A 16055-nucleotide genomic window follows, 5' to 3' on the forward strand; every position below is an offset into this window, starting at 1 on the left:
CACCTGGAGTTAAAAATGAGGAAAGAGAGAAAATGTTGCAGTTGAAATGTGGGGATTTGAGTGTTTGTTAGGAGATTTTAGAGGATGGAATGCAAAACTTCCCTGGGGTAGGATGAGAAGGAACATTATGTAATCTGACTTAAAAAATATTATTAAATATTGTTAAATTTCATTTGTTTCCTGCATGAGGATACAATGCATTTTACATTTAATATCAATTTATTAGGAAAGTAAATAAGATATCATTTGTATCTTTGCTTATTTGCAATACCATTTTTCAGTGTTTTGTTAGTTGCAAAGCTCCCTAAATACAGATTTTTTTCTCATATCAGTTTTACAGATATTGGCTGAAATACTATTAGTGTCTGAATATATTGATCATGTCACTGAAAAAAAATGGATATTGAAAAGTCTGGTGTTTAAATAGCAGATGTTAAAACATTTTTAATGTTGAATTGATAAGTGACCTCTCACCTGAATGTCTGCTGTAACCATAAAGGGCAGTCTTTGTTGTTGTTGTTTTTTTTAAATAATACCTATGAAACACTGATTTTAATTTACTGCTCCTTGAAAGACCTAGGAATCTTTGCATTGTCAGCAGCTTAAATTGAGCACAGAAATGATAACTAATTTAGAAAATTGTAAGATTATTTAGTCATTTAGGATGAATATAAGGTAATTAAAAACAAACCCTTAGGAGGGTTAAGACCTGACTGTTGTTGGTTACTCTGTAGCTGGGGTCACTGCCTAAGTTGTACGAAGGCATATGTTCAATTTACAGTTGTAATGAGGAACATGGGATGTTTTGATTCTTCATTTGCCTGTGCTCATCTCTAGAGGATGCAATGGCCTGTATTAAAAAATGAATATAGGCTCTTTTATGGGGGATAATAAAAATGTGTAAGATAATACGTGCCACATGCATATATGGTTGACATATGGCTTTTCTCTTTGAGTATGGAATTGTTGCCCTTAGCTGCTATCACGGAGCAGCCACATGGGAATATTCATTAATAGCCACTTAGGAATGAGACCAGTTCCTTTGATCTCATTAGTTTGATCATGATTATTCCATTTTAATGAATACATAGTGTTTGTAAAGGTGTTTTTCAGTAGATTAGTCCCTTGCAAGGACATTCTGTGTTTTATCCTAATCAGCAAAAGAGAGAAATGCATGTTATAAGGTTTTCCTTTGGCTCATAGTGAATGTATAAAAGACGTAGTAAAAGATATAAAGCAGGTTTTTTTATTTTTCTCTCCTTTTTATTCCATATTTTAAATAACGAATGGCATTTGAGTTGCAATTTTTTTCTACATGTTGATAGACTTGAAAATACTGGGATATACTCTTGAGTTAAATAACTTTTCTTGTTATTATGATAGAGATTGGTATTGAGTAGAAGAATTACCTTTTGATTTAGTGAAAACTTTCGTTCATCTGTTATTATTCCGTAAAGTTTACAAAATTACAGTGATCCTGGCTACATTCAGGGTCCTTCTCTTGGCTTTAGAACAAAGCAAAACAAATATAATCTTTCCATTATAAAAGATGCATAAAAGAAAAACAATCTTGAGATGCCTCTGATTTGAACAAATTAGATGAAGGCTAATTAGAATTAGTGAAAAATATAAGATTAAAAGATCTATGTTTTAAAAAGAGATACATGATTAGGTCAGTGGTCTCACTGATATAACTAAGAACCGTTTTGGGTTTTGCATCTGTGCAGCACTTTGCCCTTTCCTTGGTACACTGTTCTTCATTACTTCCAGTTGTGGGCAGAAGCTGCACCTTGCAGCTCTGTGGTCATGTGCTTGACACTTGGCCAGTCCGCATGCCAGACGGTTTGCTCTAGAGGTTGTGATGCTCTCCACACCTGGCCAGTAACAGTCACACCTAGTATATTTGCACTTGGAGATCTCGAGAAAAAGAGATTTGCGGTTTCAGAGTTGGAAGGGTGGAAATCGGTGGCAAGCAGTAAGTAGCCCAGCAAAAAAAGCCAGTCTGAGGTAAGAGGAAATGAGTGCCTGTGAGGAGGCAGAGCTTAGTTGCCTCATATCCCAGTTCCAGTGGAACTCAGACTTGTCCTTTTCTTTCCAGTACGCTTCCAAAATACTCCTCTTTTTTCCTTACTGCTTTAAGTTGGAAAAGTTCTGTCAAGTGAAATAGACAAGAATTCTTATTCAACATGGTATTTGTTTGCATGTAAATGGGTTACTTCTAATGCACGAGGTATTGTAAGTATTTCATGGTTTCCTACAGTTAACTTTTTTAAGCAAAGTTTGGAATAGCTAATGCCTTCACTGATAAGGAAAGGGTAAATTTTATTTTTGCTGAATAATCATAAATCCTGAAGGAACAATGTCCAAATTATTGGAACGGTGCAGTATTAATGCTGACCAATTTAGATAGTGTCCATAACTTTTCTTGGATCCTGGACACACCTTGCATAATTATATGCTTTTCTGTCTCTACTTCTCAAATCAAATTCATTGGCCTATTCTCTCCCCTTGAAATCAGATTTTGCAGCCTCCTGGCTTTTCTCCAAAAGTCTTTCATTGTTTCACAAGCCATCCTTGTTTTCAATTCATCCTTCTTTATCCACTGTGTAAATTAGGTGGACCTGAATACTTAGGAAAAATCCAAAGCATTTGGTTGTTATTAGAGTAAGGATAGCTGACTCACACATGTAAAACATTAAAGAAAACTTACAAATGTTTGAGTGATGTTTTTCTTTTGTTGTTGTTTGGGACTGTGGGGCATTTAACCACATCCTGCCATGCATAGAACACTAGAGCCTCTCTTTCTATTCCCAGGTATAGTTAGGTATAGGCTAATAAAACAAACAAGGACAATATTTCTGTTTTCCTTTCCCAGCATTTTTATTGATTTACTTAAATGTAACATACTATACACTGTTCAGCCTTTTGGGAGGTAGGAGGAGGAAGGGATTCTATATCTTTATGAGGAGTCTTCTCCGAACCAACACTCAGATGGGGACATACATTTGTGGCTGACACACTTTGACATCATGGCCAGGGGCCACACTTCCCACAGAGGCTGAGCTCCCCAAATCATGATGATTTCTTTTTAACATATTCCGAACTGGAACTGCTTTTTCTTCAGTAGCACAATCCAGCTGCAGAGGGGACCAGAATTCTGTCTCAATTATCAAGCAAAGATGCCATTTTTAAATGCAGGAGAATCTCCTTACTCCTTACCATACTGTTTCTGTTCTTATCTGTGTGTGTGTGTGTGTGTGTGTGTGTGTGTGTGTGTGTGTGTGTGTGTTGGGGGGGAGGTGAGGGATATGTTTTCTATTTTTGGCTTCTGCAAGCTTTGATACATTTTGCTAGAAGCTGTTTTAGTGTTTCGAGTGCAATAATGATGCCTGTTTACACATAGTCTCCTTGGTAATCTAAATGGCTATGTGAAATACGAATCCAGTTTGTGCCCTGTTTGCTGTTAGTGTAGTCATCTAATACTGTATTTGTCTTACCAAACGTTTAATTTTGGTTTTGGGTGGTCCGTGTTCATGTGTCAGGTGCAATTATTATTTTAAAATAAAAGAACAAAGATAATCTAGTTCTGATAGCAATACATTGCATTACAACTCTCAGACTCAGTTACCAATTATATTTTAACATACAGATTCCAACCACAAAAATTAAACATTTTTAGAATCTGATTTGTCAAGAAGCAAGTTGGAAGCCAAATGCTCTGAAATGCAACTTTAGCTATAAGCCAAAACACTCTGCCTCAAATGCATATCTTTTGAAATTCCAACTTTTTTAAGGAATGAAAAAAATAAAGACCTGTAATGGAATAACTTTATGGGAAAATGTCTTAATGAAACTAATTCTTAAGTAACAGATTAACTGGAAGTGCTGGTTAAGTATCGACACAATGAAGTTATAAGAGAGGATCACAAAACACCAGCCTTTCTAGAGGTTAAACTTTAGTACAAAGACATTTAGTGAGTCTTTCCCTTGTACCAAAATACTGTGTCTGAACAATAAAAATAAACAGACCTTTTCAAAACAAGAAATATGAAGATAAAACCGCAGCATCAATATAATCTTATAGTTATGATTTAAAGTATTTAAAACAAATAGTATTTTTCTACACTTTTCTTTTAAAATCACTACAGACACTGCAAATAAGGCTTATGTGTTTATTTAGTGGAATACAATGTGACGATGCCTGGTATATTCCTATGTATTGTTTTCTATGCCTGCTCTAACAAAATGAATTTTGATACGGTTACATTATGGAATCTTCCAAAGCTCGTTAAATTTACAGAAAATAAGTTTTATTTGGTTTTGTAATGACTAGGCCATATAGCTGGAACAGGTTTCCGTATGTGATTAGACATATACCAGGATATATTTGCTCAGTTTAAGCCCCTGGAAGGGTTGCACTTCAAATTCCTTGATAATTCCTTTGGGGGAGATGTGCTATGTGGGACTTACAAAGGGTTCTTATATATGCAGACAGCCTCTTCATCACTTACTACTGTGAGACATGGCAAAAAATCATTAGCAAATAATGAGGCTAGGCTACTAAAATTTACTTCACAATTTTCCTTCTTTTTGTATTGGAGACCCATGGATATACTGAGAGAAAAGAATCTGGCGTTCTGGTCTATTTTTTATGAAAGGAAGCCTTAGGAGTGATAGCTCTTTCTAAATGATGGCAGATATGTCTCATCAAGCCATGCCCCAGCACTGTCATATTTACTGTTGATTCTTCTTGTTGCAGAAGTGATATTAAGTTAACTGATACTACATGGGGCTCTCACCCTCCTTCCCTAGCTCCTCTCCTAGTCTTAAGTGTTTGCCAAGTTTTAAAAACACTTTGTCATGAACATGCATGGGGTGTGCTGAAGAAAAAGAAAAGGTAAATCAGAGGGCAGCTGCTGTGGATACTCTTTAAAACCCCAAAAGATATTTAACATCCTATTAAATAAATAACTTAGAAAGAAATAGAAAGGGATGAAGGCAGAATGCACAAGCATACCATACTATTTGTTTTGTTAGAACAGTTTTACGCTAACATGTTTACATTTTTAAATCTTATCCAATTCTTCCGTGATGCCACGCCCAAAGCTCCTTTGGTTGTGCATATGATATGACCCAAGTGCTTTCCAGTAAATGCTTGCGTGTCCTACTGCTCATTGAATCACTAGGCTTGAATGAGCAATGAAAGTTTTTGATACGAGTTCGTATTCCATAAATAACTTTCCCGAAGATCATTCAACAGATTGTTCCATGTCCTTTAAGTTCTATCTCAGAGGTTCAAAAACAAGAACATAAACAAAAACGTAACCAAAAACCCAGCCACAGTGTTGTTCACTTAGGAATAACTTCCATCCCATTTAATCTGCCTATTATCTCGATTATAAGGCATGACACAGAACTAATTAAAAGAACATCATATGTCAGCAGTGAGTACAAAACCTTCCAAGACTTCCTTTCTTGCAAGCAGGCAGACATCTGCAATGTGTCTTTGCCTTTTGAGCTACTGTCTTCATGAAGAATACCGACTAGTCCTGGCGAAAGGGCTGTTAGTTCTGCTGTATCCACAAACATTCCTTCCTCTATGAGTGGACCACCATTGGAAGAAAATGAGCTGAGGTGTTTTTCCTTCGTGTTTTCTGTCCTCTCCTGGGAGCTCCTTTTCCATTCAGTGCCACATACATTTGCCTCCCATTGTGCTGCCAGTTAAAGGATGCATACGTATTGTATCCGTTTTCCTCTATCCTCTCCTTCAGCTTACAGTCATTGTTAAATTCTTTCTGCAAGTGAAAAATAGAATCTTTTATTTCTGTGATGATGATACTTCATTCCATTTGACACAAACCATCCGGAGAACTCCAGTTCAAGAGCTTTCTTTGCTGTTACCATTTGTACCTAAGTTGTGCACTTAAGGCACATTATCAACAACAGAAGAGTAAAACTCAACCACAAAGCAGATTCTGTGTTTGAAGGCTCATGATTCATTTTAATTGATCATCATAAACATATTAGGGTCCCTTTAAAAAGCTAGTGTGTTTTGAATATGACATGGTTTAAGTGCCTAGAATGATTGTCGAGAGCAAAGATTCTACTGGTGGTATTTGTGAAGAGCCAATGACAAACAATAGTGTTACAATCCTGTTTTCAGAGTAAGGACCATGGGGTCTCATCGGAAAAATAGAATTACAGAAAAACCTGTGTTTCTCAAGTTTGCAGACTTTGCCTGTAAATCCATAATAAATACATCCACGTTGGTAAGAAAACAGATCTTATAGGAAAATCATAATAGATCTAGATAATCAAGAGGCCAGGGAGGGGTGGAGGGATGCCTTCCTTTCTTAAAAATACTAGATTTCTCCATAACCTGGAATTTTAACAGATTTTACTCTGAGCTCTAGGAATGATTGAAAATTAGGACATGAAATGCCTTGCTTTGTGAATTACCATATCAAAGAAATTGCAAACATGGTGACTGATCACTGTGTATATTGTATAAACCTGAGACTTTGACCCTCAGAAATTCCACTCAGTTGTCACAGTCCTTTGGCTTTGTTACAGGTGACCATGTGTTTTTAAGGGGTCTTTGGGACAAGAATTGATTTTCCTTCATTCCATAGATCCAGTGTCTCACTCCGGAGTTACTGATGTAGAGGAGGTACCTCACTAATCTCAAAACTCTGGCTTTGGAAATGTCCCTCTTCCCTTACACCCACACTAAAGCAGGTAAGAAGCACAAGAATTGGAGCTTTTGCTCTTCTGGTTCTACCTTTTCCAATTCAAGCCAAGGGTATCATAGGCATCTTTCGTTGGCCTCTGCTGGGCAGTTCAAACAGTTTTTCTCACCTCGGGATTAAAAAAAAAAGTTACTAAATTCTCAACTCCTGAATGTGTGTATGTTTAAATATTCAGGTTTCTGTGAACTAGATCCTAATTTTGAACATTATCAGAGCCATCACAAACAGGTATATATTATGTTCATGTTTCTAGTTTAAGCTTTGTTTCCTGGAATTTATTTATCCAATGTGCTTCTCTTCTATAAAGTAATATTGAAGTGTAACATTCAAATGGTTCATTTGGTTGAAAGTAAGAGGAAAATTGGTAAATTATTTAAGGTAAATATTTTAATGTGACAAAAATTCTGCATTAGAAAGGAATTTAAGTCCTTCCTATGTTTTTTTCCCCATTTATTCATCTTAGTTTGTCTAAAGCTATGTGGCTTTCAAAGCAGAGATGATTTTTTAACATAGTTATATTCATTCTAATAAAGGGGGCGCAGTTTAGAGACTGTGGGAGGACTGAGGTTTTTGGGATGACTTTATTTTTTTATTTTTATTTTTTAAAGTATATTTATTCCTTTTGAGAGAGACAGAGACAGTGCAAGTCGGGGAGGGGCAGAGAGAGATGGAGAGACAGAGAATCCGAAGCAGGCTTCATGCCATCATCACAGAGCCCAACGCGGGGCTCAAACCCATGAAGCTGCGAAATCATGACCTGAGCCGAAATCAAGAGTTGGATGCACTTAGCTGACTGAACCACCCAGGTGCCCCGAGATGACTTCATATTCGCAACAGAGCTGTATATAGAAAAGAGCAGTGGATGTGTAGTTATTTTGTCTCCCCAATATAAATTTATAGAGCAATGTCTCTTAAAGTGAGGTATACCTGTGGCAGACTCCTAATCTCAAGTGTTTTTTAATATTTACACTTTAGCTCAAATATATCAGAATCTCTGGAGGAGGGACCTAGGAATCTATGTGTTTATAGCATTTAGGCGAATCATCAGTATTAAAGTTAAAAAAAAAGTCTAGGCTAGAGCAAGATCTCAAAAGTAGGGTTTTGGTAGTTTAGAGAAAGGTTTTAAACTTCCTCAGGATGCCTCATAAATTTCTTTGGTCCTTAAATCAGGCTGGATGAGAGCCTGTTTTATTTAAACACCATTTTCTAGTTAACCTAATTCTGTCAGTCATGTGGAAACCAAGAATACCATAGATGCATTATTCAGAGAAGGAATAATGAGAATATAAGAGAGACATACATTTCCCAAAAGGGAACAGAGGAAAATATTCAATACAGAATAGAATAAAGAGCTGGTTTAGCTAATCACTCTGAGTGTTGGCCTAATATTTTCAAGAAGGTTTCTGGCATCAATGGAGATCACCTGAAAACAGATGACAAGAATTTTTAAGCATTGCCACTGATATACAGAATTATATTAGGTATGTCCTCATGACTTTTGATGGCATACCCTTCAGTGCAAAATTCCTAGTCCTAGTCCACCCTGAGAGGGACATTCAGTTTGAGTAGATTTTTCCTTTAATTTGAAGCCATCATATTTTACTCTTCCTGGTGGTAATGCAAAATTGCAAACCAAATGCACTGTGGTTAGAAAATGGACTTCTTTCTGAAATGGGCTGAAAGTGGAGAGTACAGCCTACGATGGGATGAGCTGCTAGGAGAGGTGGTTAGGTTTATGCATTGATGACTTTGTGCTCTGGATGGACTGCGTGCTGAGGGTATAGTGCAGGACAAGGCAGACCCTGCCCAATTGAAGTTTACAATAAATTGGGGGAAGATAGTAAACACTAAACACAGTAATGAGAGATTTTTCCGATGAATCCTATTGCAGATAAGTAAAAGGGGGCGCTATGCTAGAAAGTGGGCGTCTACTTTAGATACAGAGATGGGACAAAATAATTCACACATCTTAGAGTTCAAGAAGCATCATAGGCACAGTACATGAGCTGTGTTGGGACAGAAGAAAAAAGTGGGGAAATGAGAGAAGTAGTAAATATTTTGATGACACTGTTCATTTAAGAATTATCCATTTCTTGAGGGGCCTGGGTGGTTCAGTCGGTTAAGTGTCTGACTCTTGATTTCAGCTAGGTCATGATCTCACGGTTTGTGGGATTGAGCCCTGCATCAGGCTCTGCACTGGGAGTGGAATCTGCTTGAGATTCTCTCTCTCTCCCTCTTCCTTTTCCTGTCCTCTGCTTGTTTGCTTGTGTTCTCTCTCTCTCTTTCTCTCTCTCTCTCAAAAGAAAGGAAGGAAGGAAGGAAGGAAAAGAAAGAAAGAAAAGAAAAAGAAATGCAAATTCCTAGAACTTACCACAGCTTTAGTGTATCAAAAAATCTAGAAATGTGATTTAATCTTCCCGGTGATTGTGATGCATACTGAAGTTTGGGACCTGCTGGCTGTAGGCAGCCACTACCATCATCCTTATGCTAATCAACAAAATAAGGTTATTTACACATTTTGAAGTCATAGGCCTTAATACTTGCTATGAAACACCAGAGATATATGTACTCAAAGCATTGGCTGGATTCCAGCTCCATCACTGAATTAATGATTGTCACCCACATAAATAAAAATCTGGAGTTGATTGCACGGCACACAAATGGTAAATTTCTTAATCTGTCTCCCCGTCTCATATTTTAAAAGAATACAAAATACCAGCTCTAAAACACAGTATATGATTTCCTCCTTAATTTAAGATCTTTGTTTTCAATGATTCTTCTCCAAGTTGTCTGCAGCACCCGTGCCAATCTGACCAGATGCTTCCGTGAGAGTCTGACCCTTTAACAGTTCAGAGCATAGACTGACGAATGCCAGTAACAGCTTGTGTGGTAGACTGATGGGTGAACAACAGAGGAAATTACAGAGTTGCAAGAGCCGCTTTGCCAGCCCTTGAAACTCTGGTGACCAGCCCACTGTGGCTCTATTTACTAGCAATAGAATGATAACAAAGCTCTTCAATGTCTGAGGGAAACATTCCAAAACTCTGGTAATGATTTACTACAGCGGACTTGGAAAATTAAAGCAGAATACTTACTGAGCCATAGAGTTTCCCCTTCTTGTTCATGGCTAAATAATAGTTGCTGTTAATGGCTTTGACGGCAACAACTCCGATTTCCACTGAAGTTATCTCCAGGATACCTAAACCATACAATGGAAAAAACAAACACACAAAAAAACAACAATAGCTAAACTTAAAGAGTCGCATAAATTTAGGTGAAAGAAAGAAAATCAGAAGACCTACTGAGTTTTAATTTCTGATCATTCTAAAATTAGTAGATTTAAAAAACTGGGGAAAAAAAAACCCAAACCTCTTTCAATGTGCCTAAAAACCCAGGAGTTATATTGAAAAAATAGTAAGTCTTTAAAAGAATTCCCCTATTTTTATTCTGAGCATATAAGGAAAAATGTTGTTTTAATTAAAATACTTCCTTTGCTAACTCTACATTTTCAACCCCATAAATATTGAAACAACTCTATCGTAGCCTAGATTTCACAAAAAACTTATCAGAACACACATCTGTACTATGGTATTAAATTAAATCCATAGCATATGTCAATAATATGTCAGATTTACCTCAATCTGTAAAAACAGTGGTAAACTATTTCTCTGTTGTAGGATACTCAGATAAACTAAATCTCTTGGCTACATTTAACTGATAAATTCAGTCTGGGAAAATGTGTTGACATTCTGAGATACAGAAAGACTGATCCCAACATCCACATTATCTGTAAAATAGCAAAATTACTACTCTGAGTTGGGAGAATATCCAGTATTCATCAGCATTTTTAAAGGCTTTTTCCCCCCTAAAAAGAATGGAAAGCTGAGGGTTTTTGTAACTGATAGACAAGAGAACTTTTCTCCTCATACACATATTTTGGTTGGTGCATCTAAAGGTAATTTTCTCTGAAAAGTATGTAGGTAACTAAAGGGAGAGCATTTGATATTTTACCCCAAATCTATTTTAGGTTAAGAAACCCTCAGGTGCTAAGACTACTTCTTATTCTAGAACTCGGAAAAGCTTTCTCAGGTGAATAGCAAAGGCTTCTGGATCCAGAGTGTCTGGGTTTGAATCTGGCTTTACATGTACTGGTGAATGACCACAGGAGAAGTCACTGAACCGCTTGTGTTTACATTTCATTTGTAAAATGGGCAACATGATAGTACCTCCTTCCTAGTCGTGTTGTGAGGAATAAATGAGCTGGTACGTATAAAATAATTAGAACTTGCCTGCAGCTAGAGCTTTAGTGCCTCCTTAAATATTATTAAAGAAAATAAATTTCCTCTCCCATTTAATAGATTTTGGAACTCCTCCTTCACCCAACTGTGTAAATCCTGGACAGAACATACAAATTCCCGTTGGCTTAGCCCATAAAATCTGAAAGGTGATTATACGTTATCATTTATTATGTATCAACTGTCATAAGAAATGCCGTTCTAAATGTGCTCAACAAATTGGATGTTTATACGTATACCTTCCCGTAGGGAAAGAGTGGCTTGTTCTTAAGACATGAATACCTTCTTTCCTCCTCATCCGTCCTACGTGGACCAGCCATGTGGAGGCCAATAGAAATGTTTGAGTTCCCCCACTGCAAAGTTGACAAAACCAGAGAGCTAGACTACATGCCATGAATGAATCATTCTTTCCATGTATCTTGTAGGAAGCCTCTGACCTAACACAACACACTCCCTCAATAGTAGGGTGAAATAAATCTCAGTTGGCAAGCTCAAACCAAGGATAGGTTACAAAGGGTGAAGGAGACCGTATCTGTATTTTTAGTATCCTGTTTCCTTATGCAGCTAGTTGCCCTCAAGGTACAAACAAATACACTCACTTATTTGCATATTTAAAATATTTTCTTATAGTTTATTTCTTTAATTCTCACAACACTCCTCTAAGATGGGCATTGCTCTTAATTACAGATGAAACAAACCAGAGGATATGAGATTATATAACTGATACAAGATGATGAGGTGACACAGGTCAATAATGATGGATCCAATACCTAAGCTCTGGCTTTCAAACTATTTCTCTCCATCTCTGACTACTTGTCTCTCCATCATATCTCCCCTCTCTTTCCCATTGTCTCAAGGGAATCCTGTTGGAAAACCATCTGACAAAATGACTCATCAAGATAATAGTCTTTAATAGGCATGCCACAGAGGAAAATGTCTAAGTATCAGGGAAGGGAATCTAATATATTTTATGTCACAAGCAGAAGATACAGAGTGAGGCAGGAGGTTGAATTCTGGGGCAAAATATTTAGGCCAGTATTTACTTTGCCTAAGAAACAGGTAAGCACTGTCAGTAAATTGCAAGATGTTCCCTATATATGCTTTTGTAACTAGAAATTGTTAGAATGAAAGATTGAAGCAAAGAGTAAAGCAGGATTTTTGAAGGTGAACAAGATGTAGTGGGGTTAATCTGTAGTAACAGACTGAGTTGACAAAAGGAGAAACGTGAGACAAATGTTACCAAATCCTTGACCAATCACTTCTGAGCATGCACTGGACAATGATATATCATATTTAGCTTGGAAACCCCTGGGTTTTTCTGCTTTGCACAAAATAGAATCTCGATATTGAAAGAATCCGTTCAGTCAATGAACCATTTTCCCCACTCTGTAACCAGTTAAGACTGGCGTGAAAAGGTTCACTATGCTTCAAAATACAAAGTGGGAAGAACTAGATGATTTAAGGGTCTTTCAAATTCTGAAAAAGAACTTTTATGGTATAACATATGCCAGCAAATTATAATCTGATAATTTTGTGGTAATGAACAATGACTGTCTTTACTATAAACATCTGTTAATACGAAAGTGACTTTCTGAGGGGCTCAAGTCTAGAGGACTTATCCATTTTTCATAAAAAATCTCTCCAGTGTTCTATGTTCTTTGGTGAGAATGATCAAGTCTTCCAATAAAAAGTATTTTTGCAGGGCGCCTGGGTGGCTCAGTCAGTTAAGCATCAGACTTTGGCTCAGGTCATGATCTCATGGTTCACGGGTCTGAGCCCTGCGTTGGGCTCTGTGCTGACAGCTCAGGGCCTGGATCCTTCTTCGGATTCTGTGTCTCCCTCTCTCTGTGCCCCTCCCCTGCTCATACTCTGTCTCTCTGTCTCTCTCTCAAAAATAAATAAACACTAAAAAGAAAAAAAAAGAAAATTAAAAAAAAAGTATTTTTGCAAAGGAGAACCAGAATTTTGCTTTATGGTTGTTAGACTAATAACTTAGTGTATTTTGGTTCAAAATTCAATGCCAATTAAAGGATGACCTCCTAAGGGAAAGTGAAAGACATACAAATTTTTCTGTATTTCTTACAACTTATATGAGCATACAATTATCTCAAAAGTTATAAAGTACTATTTTGTTACTCAAAGAAACTAACACCTAAAAATTATATCATCGATGAAAGGGAACACAAATTATATTTCCCATTCATATATGTCAGCTGTTTTTTTAAATTTAAAGACATATTCTTGTAGTGAAATTTGTTGTAACAGCATCAGTTTTGATGTCTCTTAAAAGATGAATATCCCAAGTGGTTTTCTAAATCTGTTTAAGAGCTTTGGGACAGTTTAATTCAGACACATAGGAAGACCTATGAGGAGAAGGGCACTCTTGTAGGAAATGGGAACATAAAATCAAATGAATCAATCAAAATCTAAAACCCCTCCTCCTCAATCAAAATCTGTGCTCTACTGGGAGTAAAAGACAAATACACAGAGAATTACAATAAAACATATTAAGTGATAGTGAGAGCTAAGATGGAAGACAAAAGAGGCAAAAATAAACGTGGCTCATATTGGCTGTGGCTCCAAGGCAGACTTCCTCTTTGGAGATGAGACTTGAACTGAGTTTTGAAGGTTGCACAAGAGGCATTCAGGGGAAAGGTGGGAAGACATGAACAAAAGCATTAAGGTGAAAACAGTATGGTGTTTTCCAGAAAAATCATAAGTTTGATTTACCAACTAGAGAACAAGGAGCAAGGCAGAAAGTCATAAGAAGTGAGATTAGGGAGTTAATAAGGCTCAAGGTATCAACCATGCTGTATTCTGGAAAATAGGAAGTATTTTATATAAAAATATATTACTTAAAAACCATATTAGAAAAAGCCAGGATTTGGCAAATTCAAATTCATGTAAGTAAATAATAGCAATCTGTAAAGTTTATTTTGAATTATACTTAAAATCCTACATGATGAAGTTTGATTATTGACATTACAAGTGATTGTGACATAAATCAGCTCCTGTTTATGAGCAGATTCTACCAAAGAATGGAACATCACCATAGTAATGGGGAGGATTTTGCAAACTGATGAAGTCCAAATGGAAATAACCTAGAAGTCACAATTTTCATGTAAATCATCTTTTCTTTTAACTTGCCAAGGCATGAGTTATGTTTTGATGAATCATTGGGTAGTTAATCTGAGGAGGGCCATTCACAAGTTTCTCTTCCAGTTTATGCTTTTCATCCTTCTCCAGAAGAGAAGCATCTGACTGATTTTCTCCCCAGCAATCAGGTTGGACCAAGAATACTTCTCTTTTGGGGCTATTAGAATAAACAAGCTATTGGCCATCATGGTAACTTTCTCCTTAAACATTTTTTTAAAGTAAGAGGCAACTTTAAAAAATAGGAGAAAGTAAAAAGCAAGTAAAACTTTAATAAAATTGGTACAGACAAGGGGAAAACTAGACATAAAAATAAATGCAAAATTCCATTATTCTCTCCTAAATAAACAGAACATGAATATATAAAGGAATCCTAGAGATTATCTGAGTAAATTAATTTGGCTAATACCTATTAAGCAACACTGTAAGATTTATGTTATCTCTTACTATGGAGGAGGCAAAGACAAGACACAGTCTTTACCATCAAGGAGTTTTAAAACTGGGTAGAATAAGGACACAAATAATTAATTACAATACAAGGAAAATGTTTTAAGTGCTATATGAGAGAGAAAACACATTGTCATGATTTTAAATAATAAAATGTTGTCCTGAAGAAGATGGTTGATGTTTTGGGTGAATCTTTCAGGGATAGGATTTTAGTAGGTAAGAATTTGAAAAGTCGAGGAGAATAATATGTATGGAGAAAAGTGAATGAGTAAAGAAAGGCATGGGGGAGGGAGAGGGATTCAGTGTGTATTTGAGCTATGGTTGACTCTACCAATTGTACTTTGTAGGGACCACTCTTGATACAAGTATAGATTGTATTTTATTGAGTAGCAGTGGTGCTCTCCTGGGTGAAGAATGTACTTTTGAAAAACTTTGTTGTGAAACTTGGAAGCAGCTCCATAAATGTCAGAGCCTCACGAATCCAAAATCTGTCACATCTGTTATTTCGCTCCGAACATTTTACTCAAAATTATAATGTTTGATAGTTTTAGACAATGTACTGAAACATTTTATAATTAGTATAGTGTAGTAAACAAATCCTAACTTCTCTAAACTAAATCTCTTTCTCATGATTGTTGTCAAGTGTCCCAAATAATATAATATAATATAATATAATATAATATAATATATCCTAATTATAATTTCTAATTATATACTAATATAAAAAGGCCTGTACTCCCGACTCTGACTTTCTGGAGTTGTTATCACATTTACACTATACACCTCAGAGATTGTGTGGCCATACCCTAGAGTATGGGGCTAAATGGCTCCATCTGCGGTCTTGAGAATCACCTGTGAGTCGTATCTCCGTAATGTATCTTTCTCAAAGAACCATAGAAATCGCAATGATGTTCATTTTTTTTTTTTAATTGGAACAGGGCATACATACATGGTTCATAATATGAGCTCAATATATTTTTATTGAATGAATCATAATGAATCAATGAGTGGGCAGTCCAGCAACTAGCTGAATAAAGGAAAACTCAGCATTCATTAAATACAGAATTTTTTTCTTTCGATAGTATAGTAAAATTTGTAAATCCTTGAGATAAATTAATAACTCTACATCCAAATAAAATGAAAATGAAAGTAAAAGGAAATGCCAAAATGTGTATACTTCAAAGGAAAAGTCAGTGGATTGCAAAATATAAATATTTGTTATTTATAGGCAATTATTACAAATCTGAAACTCCTTTAAACTTTCTTAATATATGTATGGCTCTTCAACTATTCATTATTAAAATTGTGAGAAAAGGGGTGTCAGACATGGATCAGAAAGGCTATCTAGAGCATGAGGTCTCAAGGCAGCTTTCCTGGTTAAGAAAAGCACCGGTTGGGGTAAGTTGAATTG

General features: G+C 36.3%; 1 protein-coding gene across 1 annotated transcript in view; it reads right to left on the reverse strand.

Annotated features, from left to right (window-relative positions):
• Window positions 1-2855: 2855 nt before the first annotated feature.
• FGF10 (fibroblast growth factor 10) overlaps window positions 2856-16055 on the reverse strand; it is an 81369-nt gene continuing 68169 nt past the window's right edge. The window contains exons 2-3 of the mRNA XM_019464312.2: window positions 9845-9948; window positions 2856-5795 (exon numbers count right to left, since the gene is read on the reverse strand). Coding sequence (XP_019319857.2) covers window positions 5598-5795; window positions 9845-9948 — 302 coding nt within the window. The 3' untranslated portion in view covers window positions 2856-5597. The remainder of the gene's footprint in view (window positions 5796-9844; window positions 9949-16055) is intronic.

The sequence above is a fragment of the Panthera pardus genome, unplaced genomic scaffold (genome assembly GCF_024362965.1).
Source record: "Panthera pardus isolate Hobbes unplaced genomic scaffold, ASM2436296v1 HiC_scaffold_2, whole genome shotgun sequence".
Taxonomy (NCBI): domain Eukaryota; kingdom Metazoa; phylum Chordata; class Mammalia; order Carnivora; family Felidae; genus Panthera; species Panthera pardus.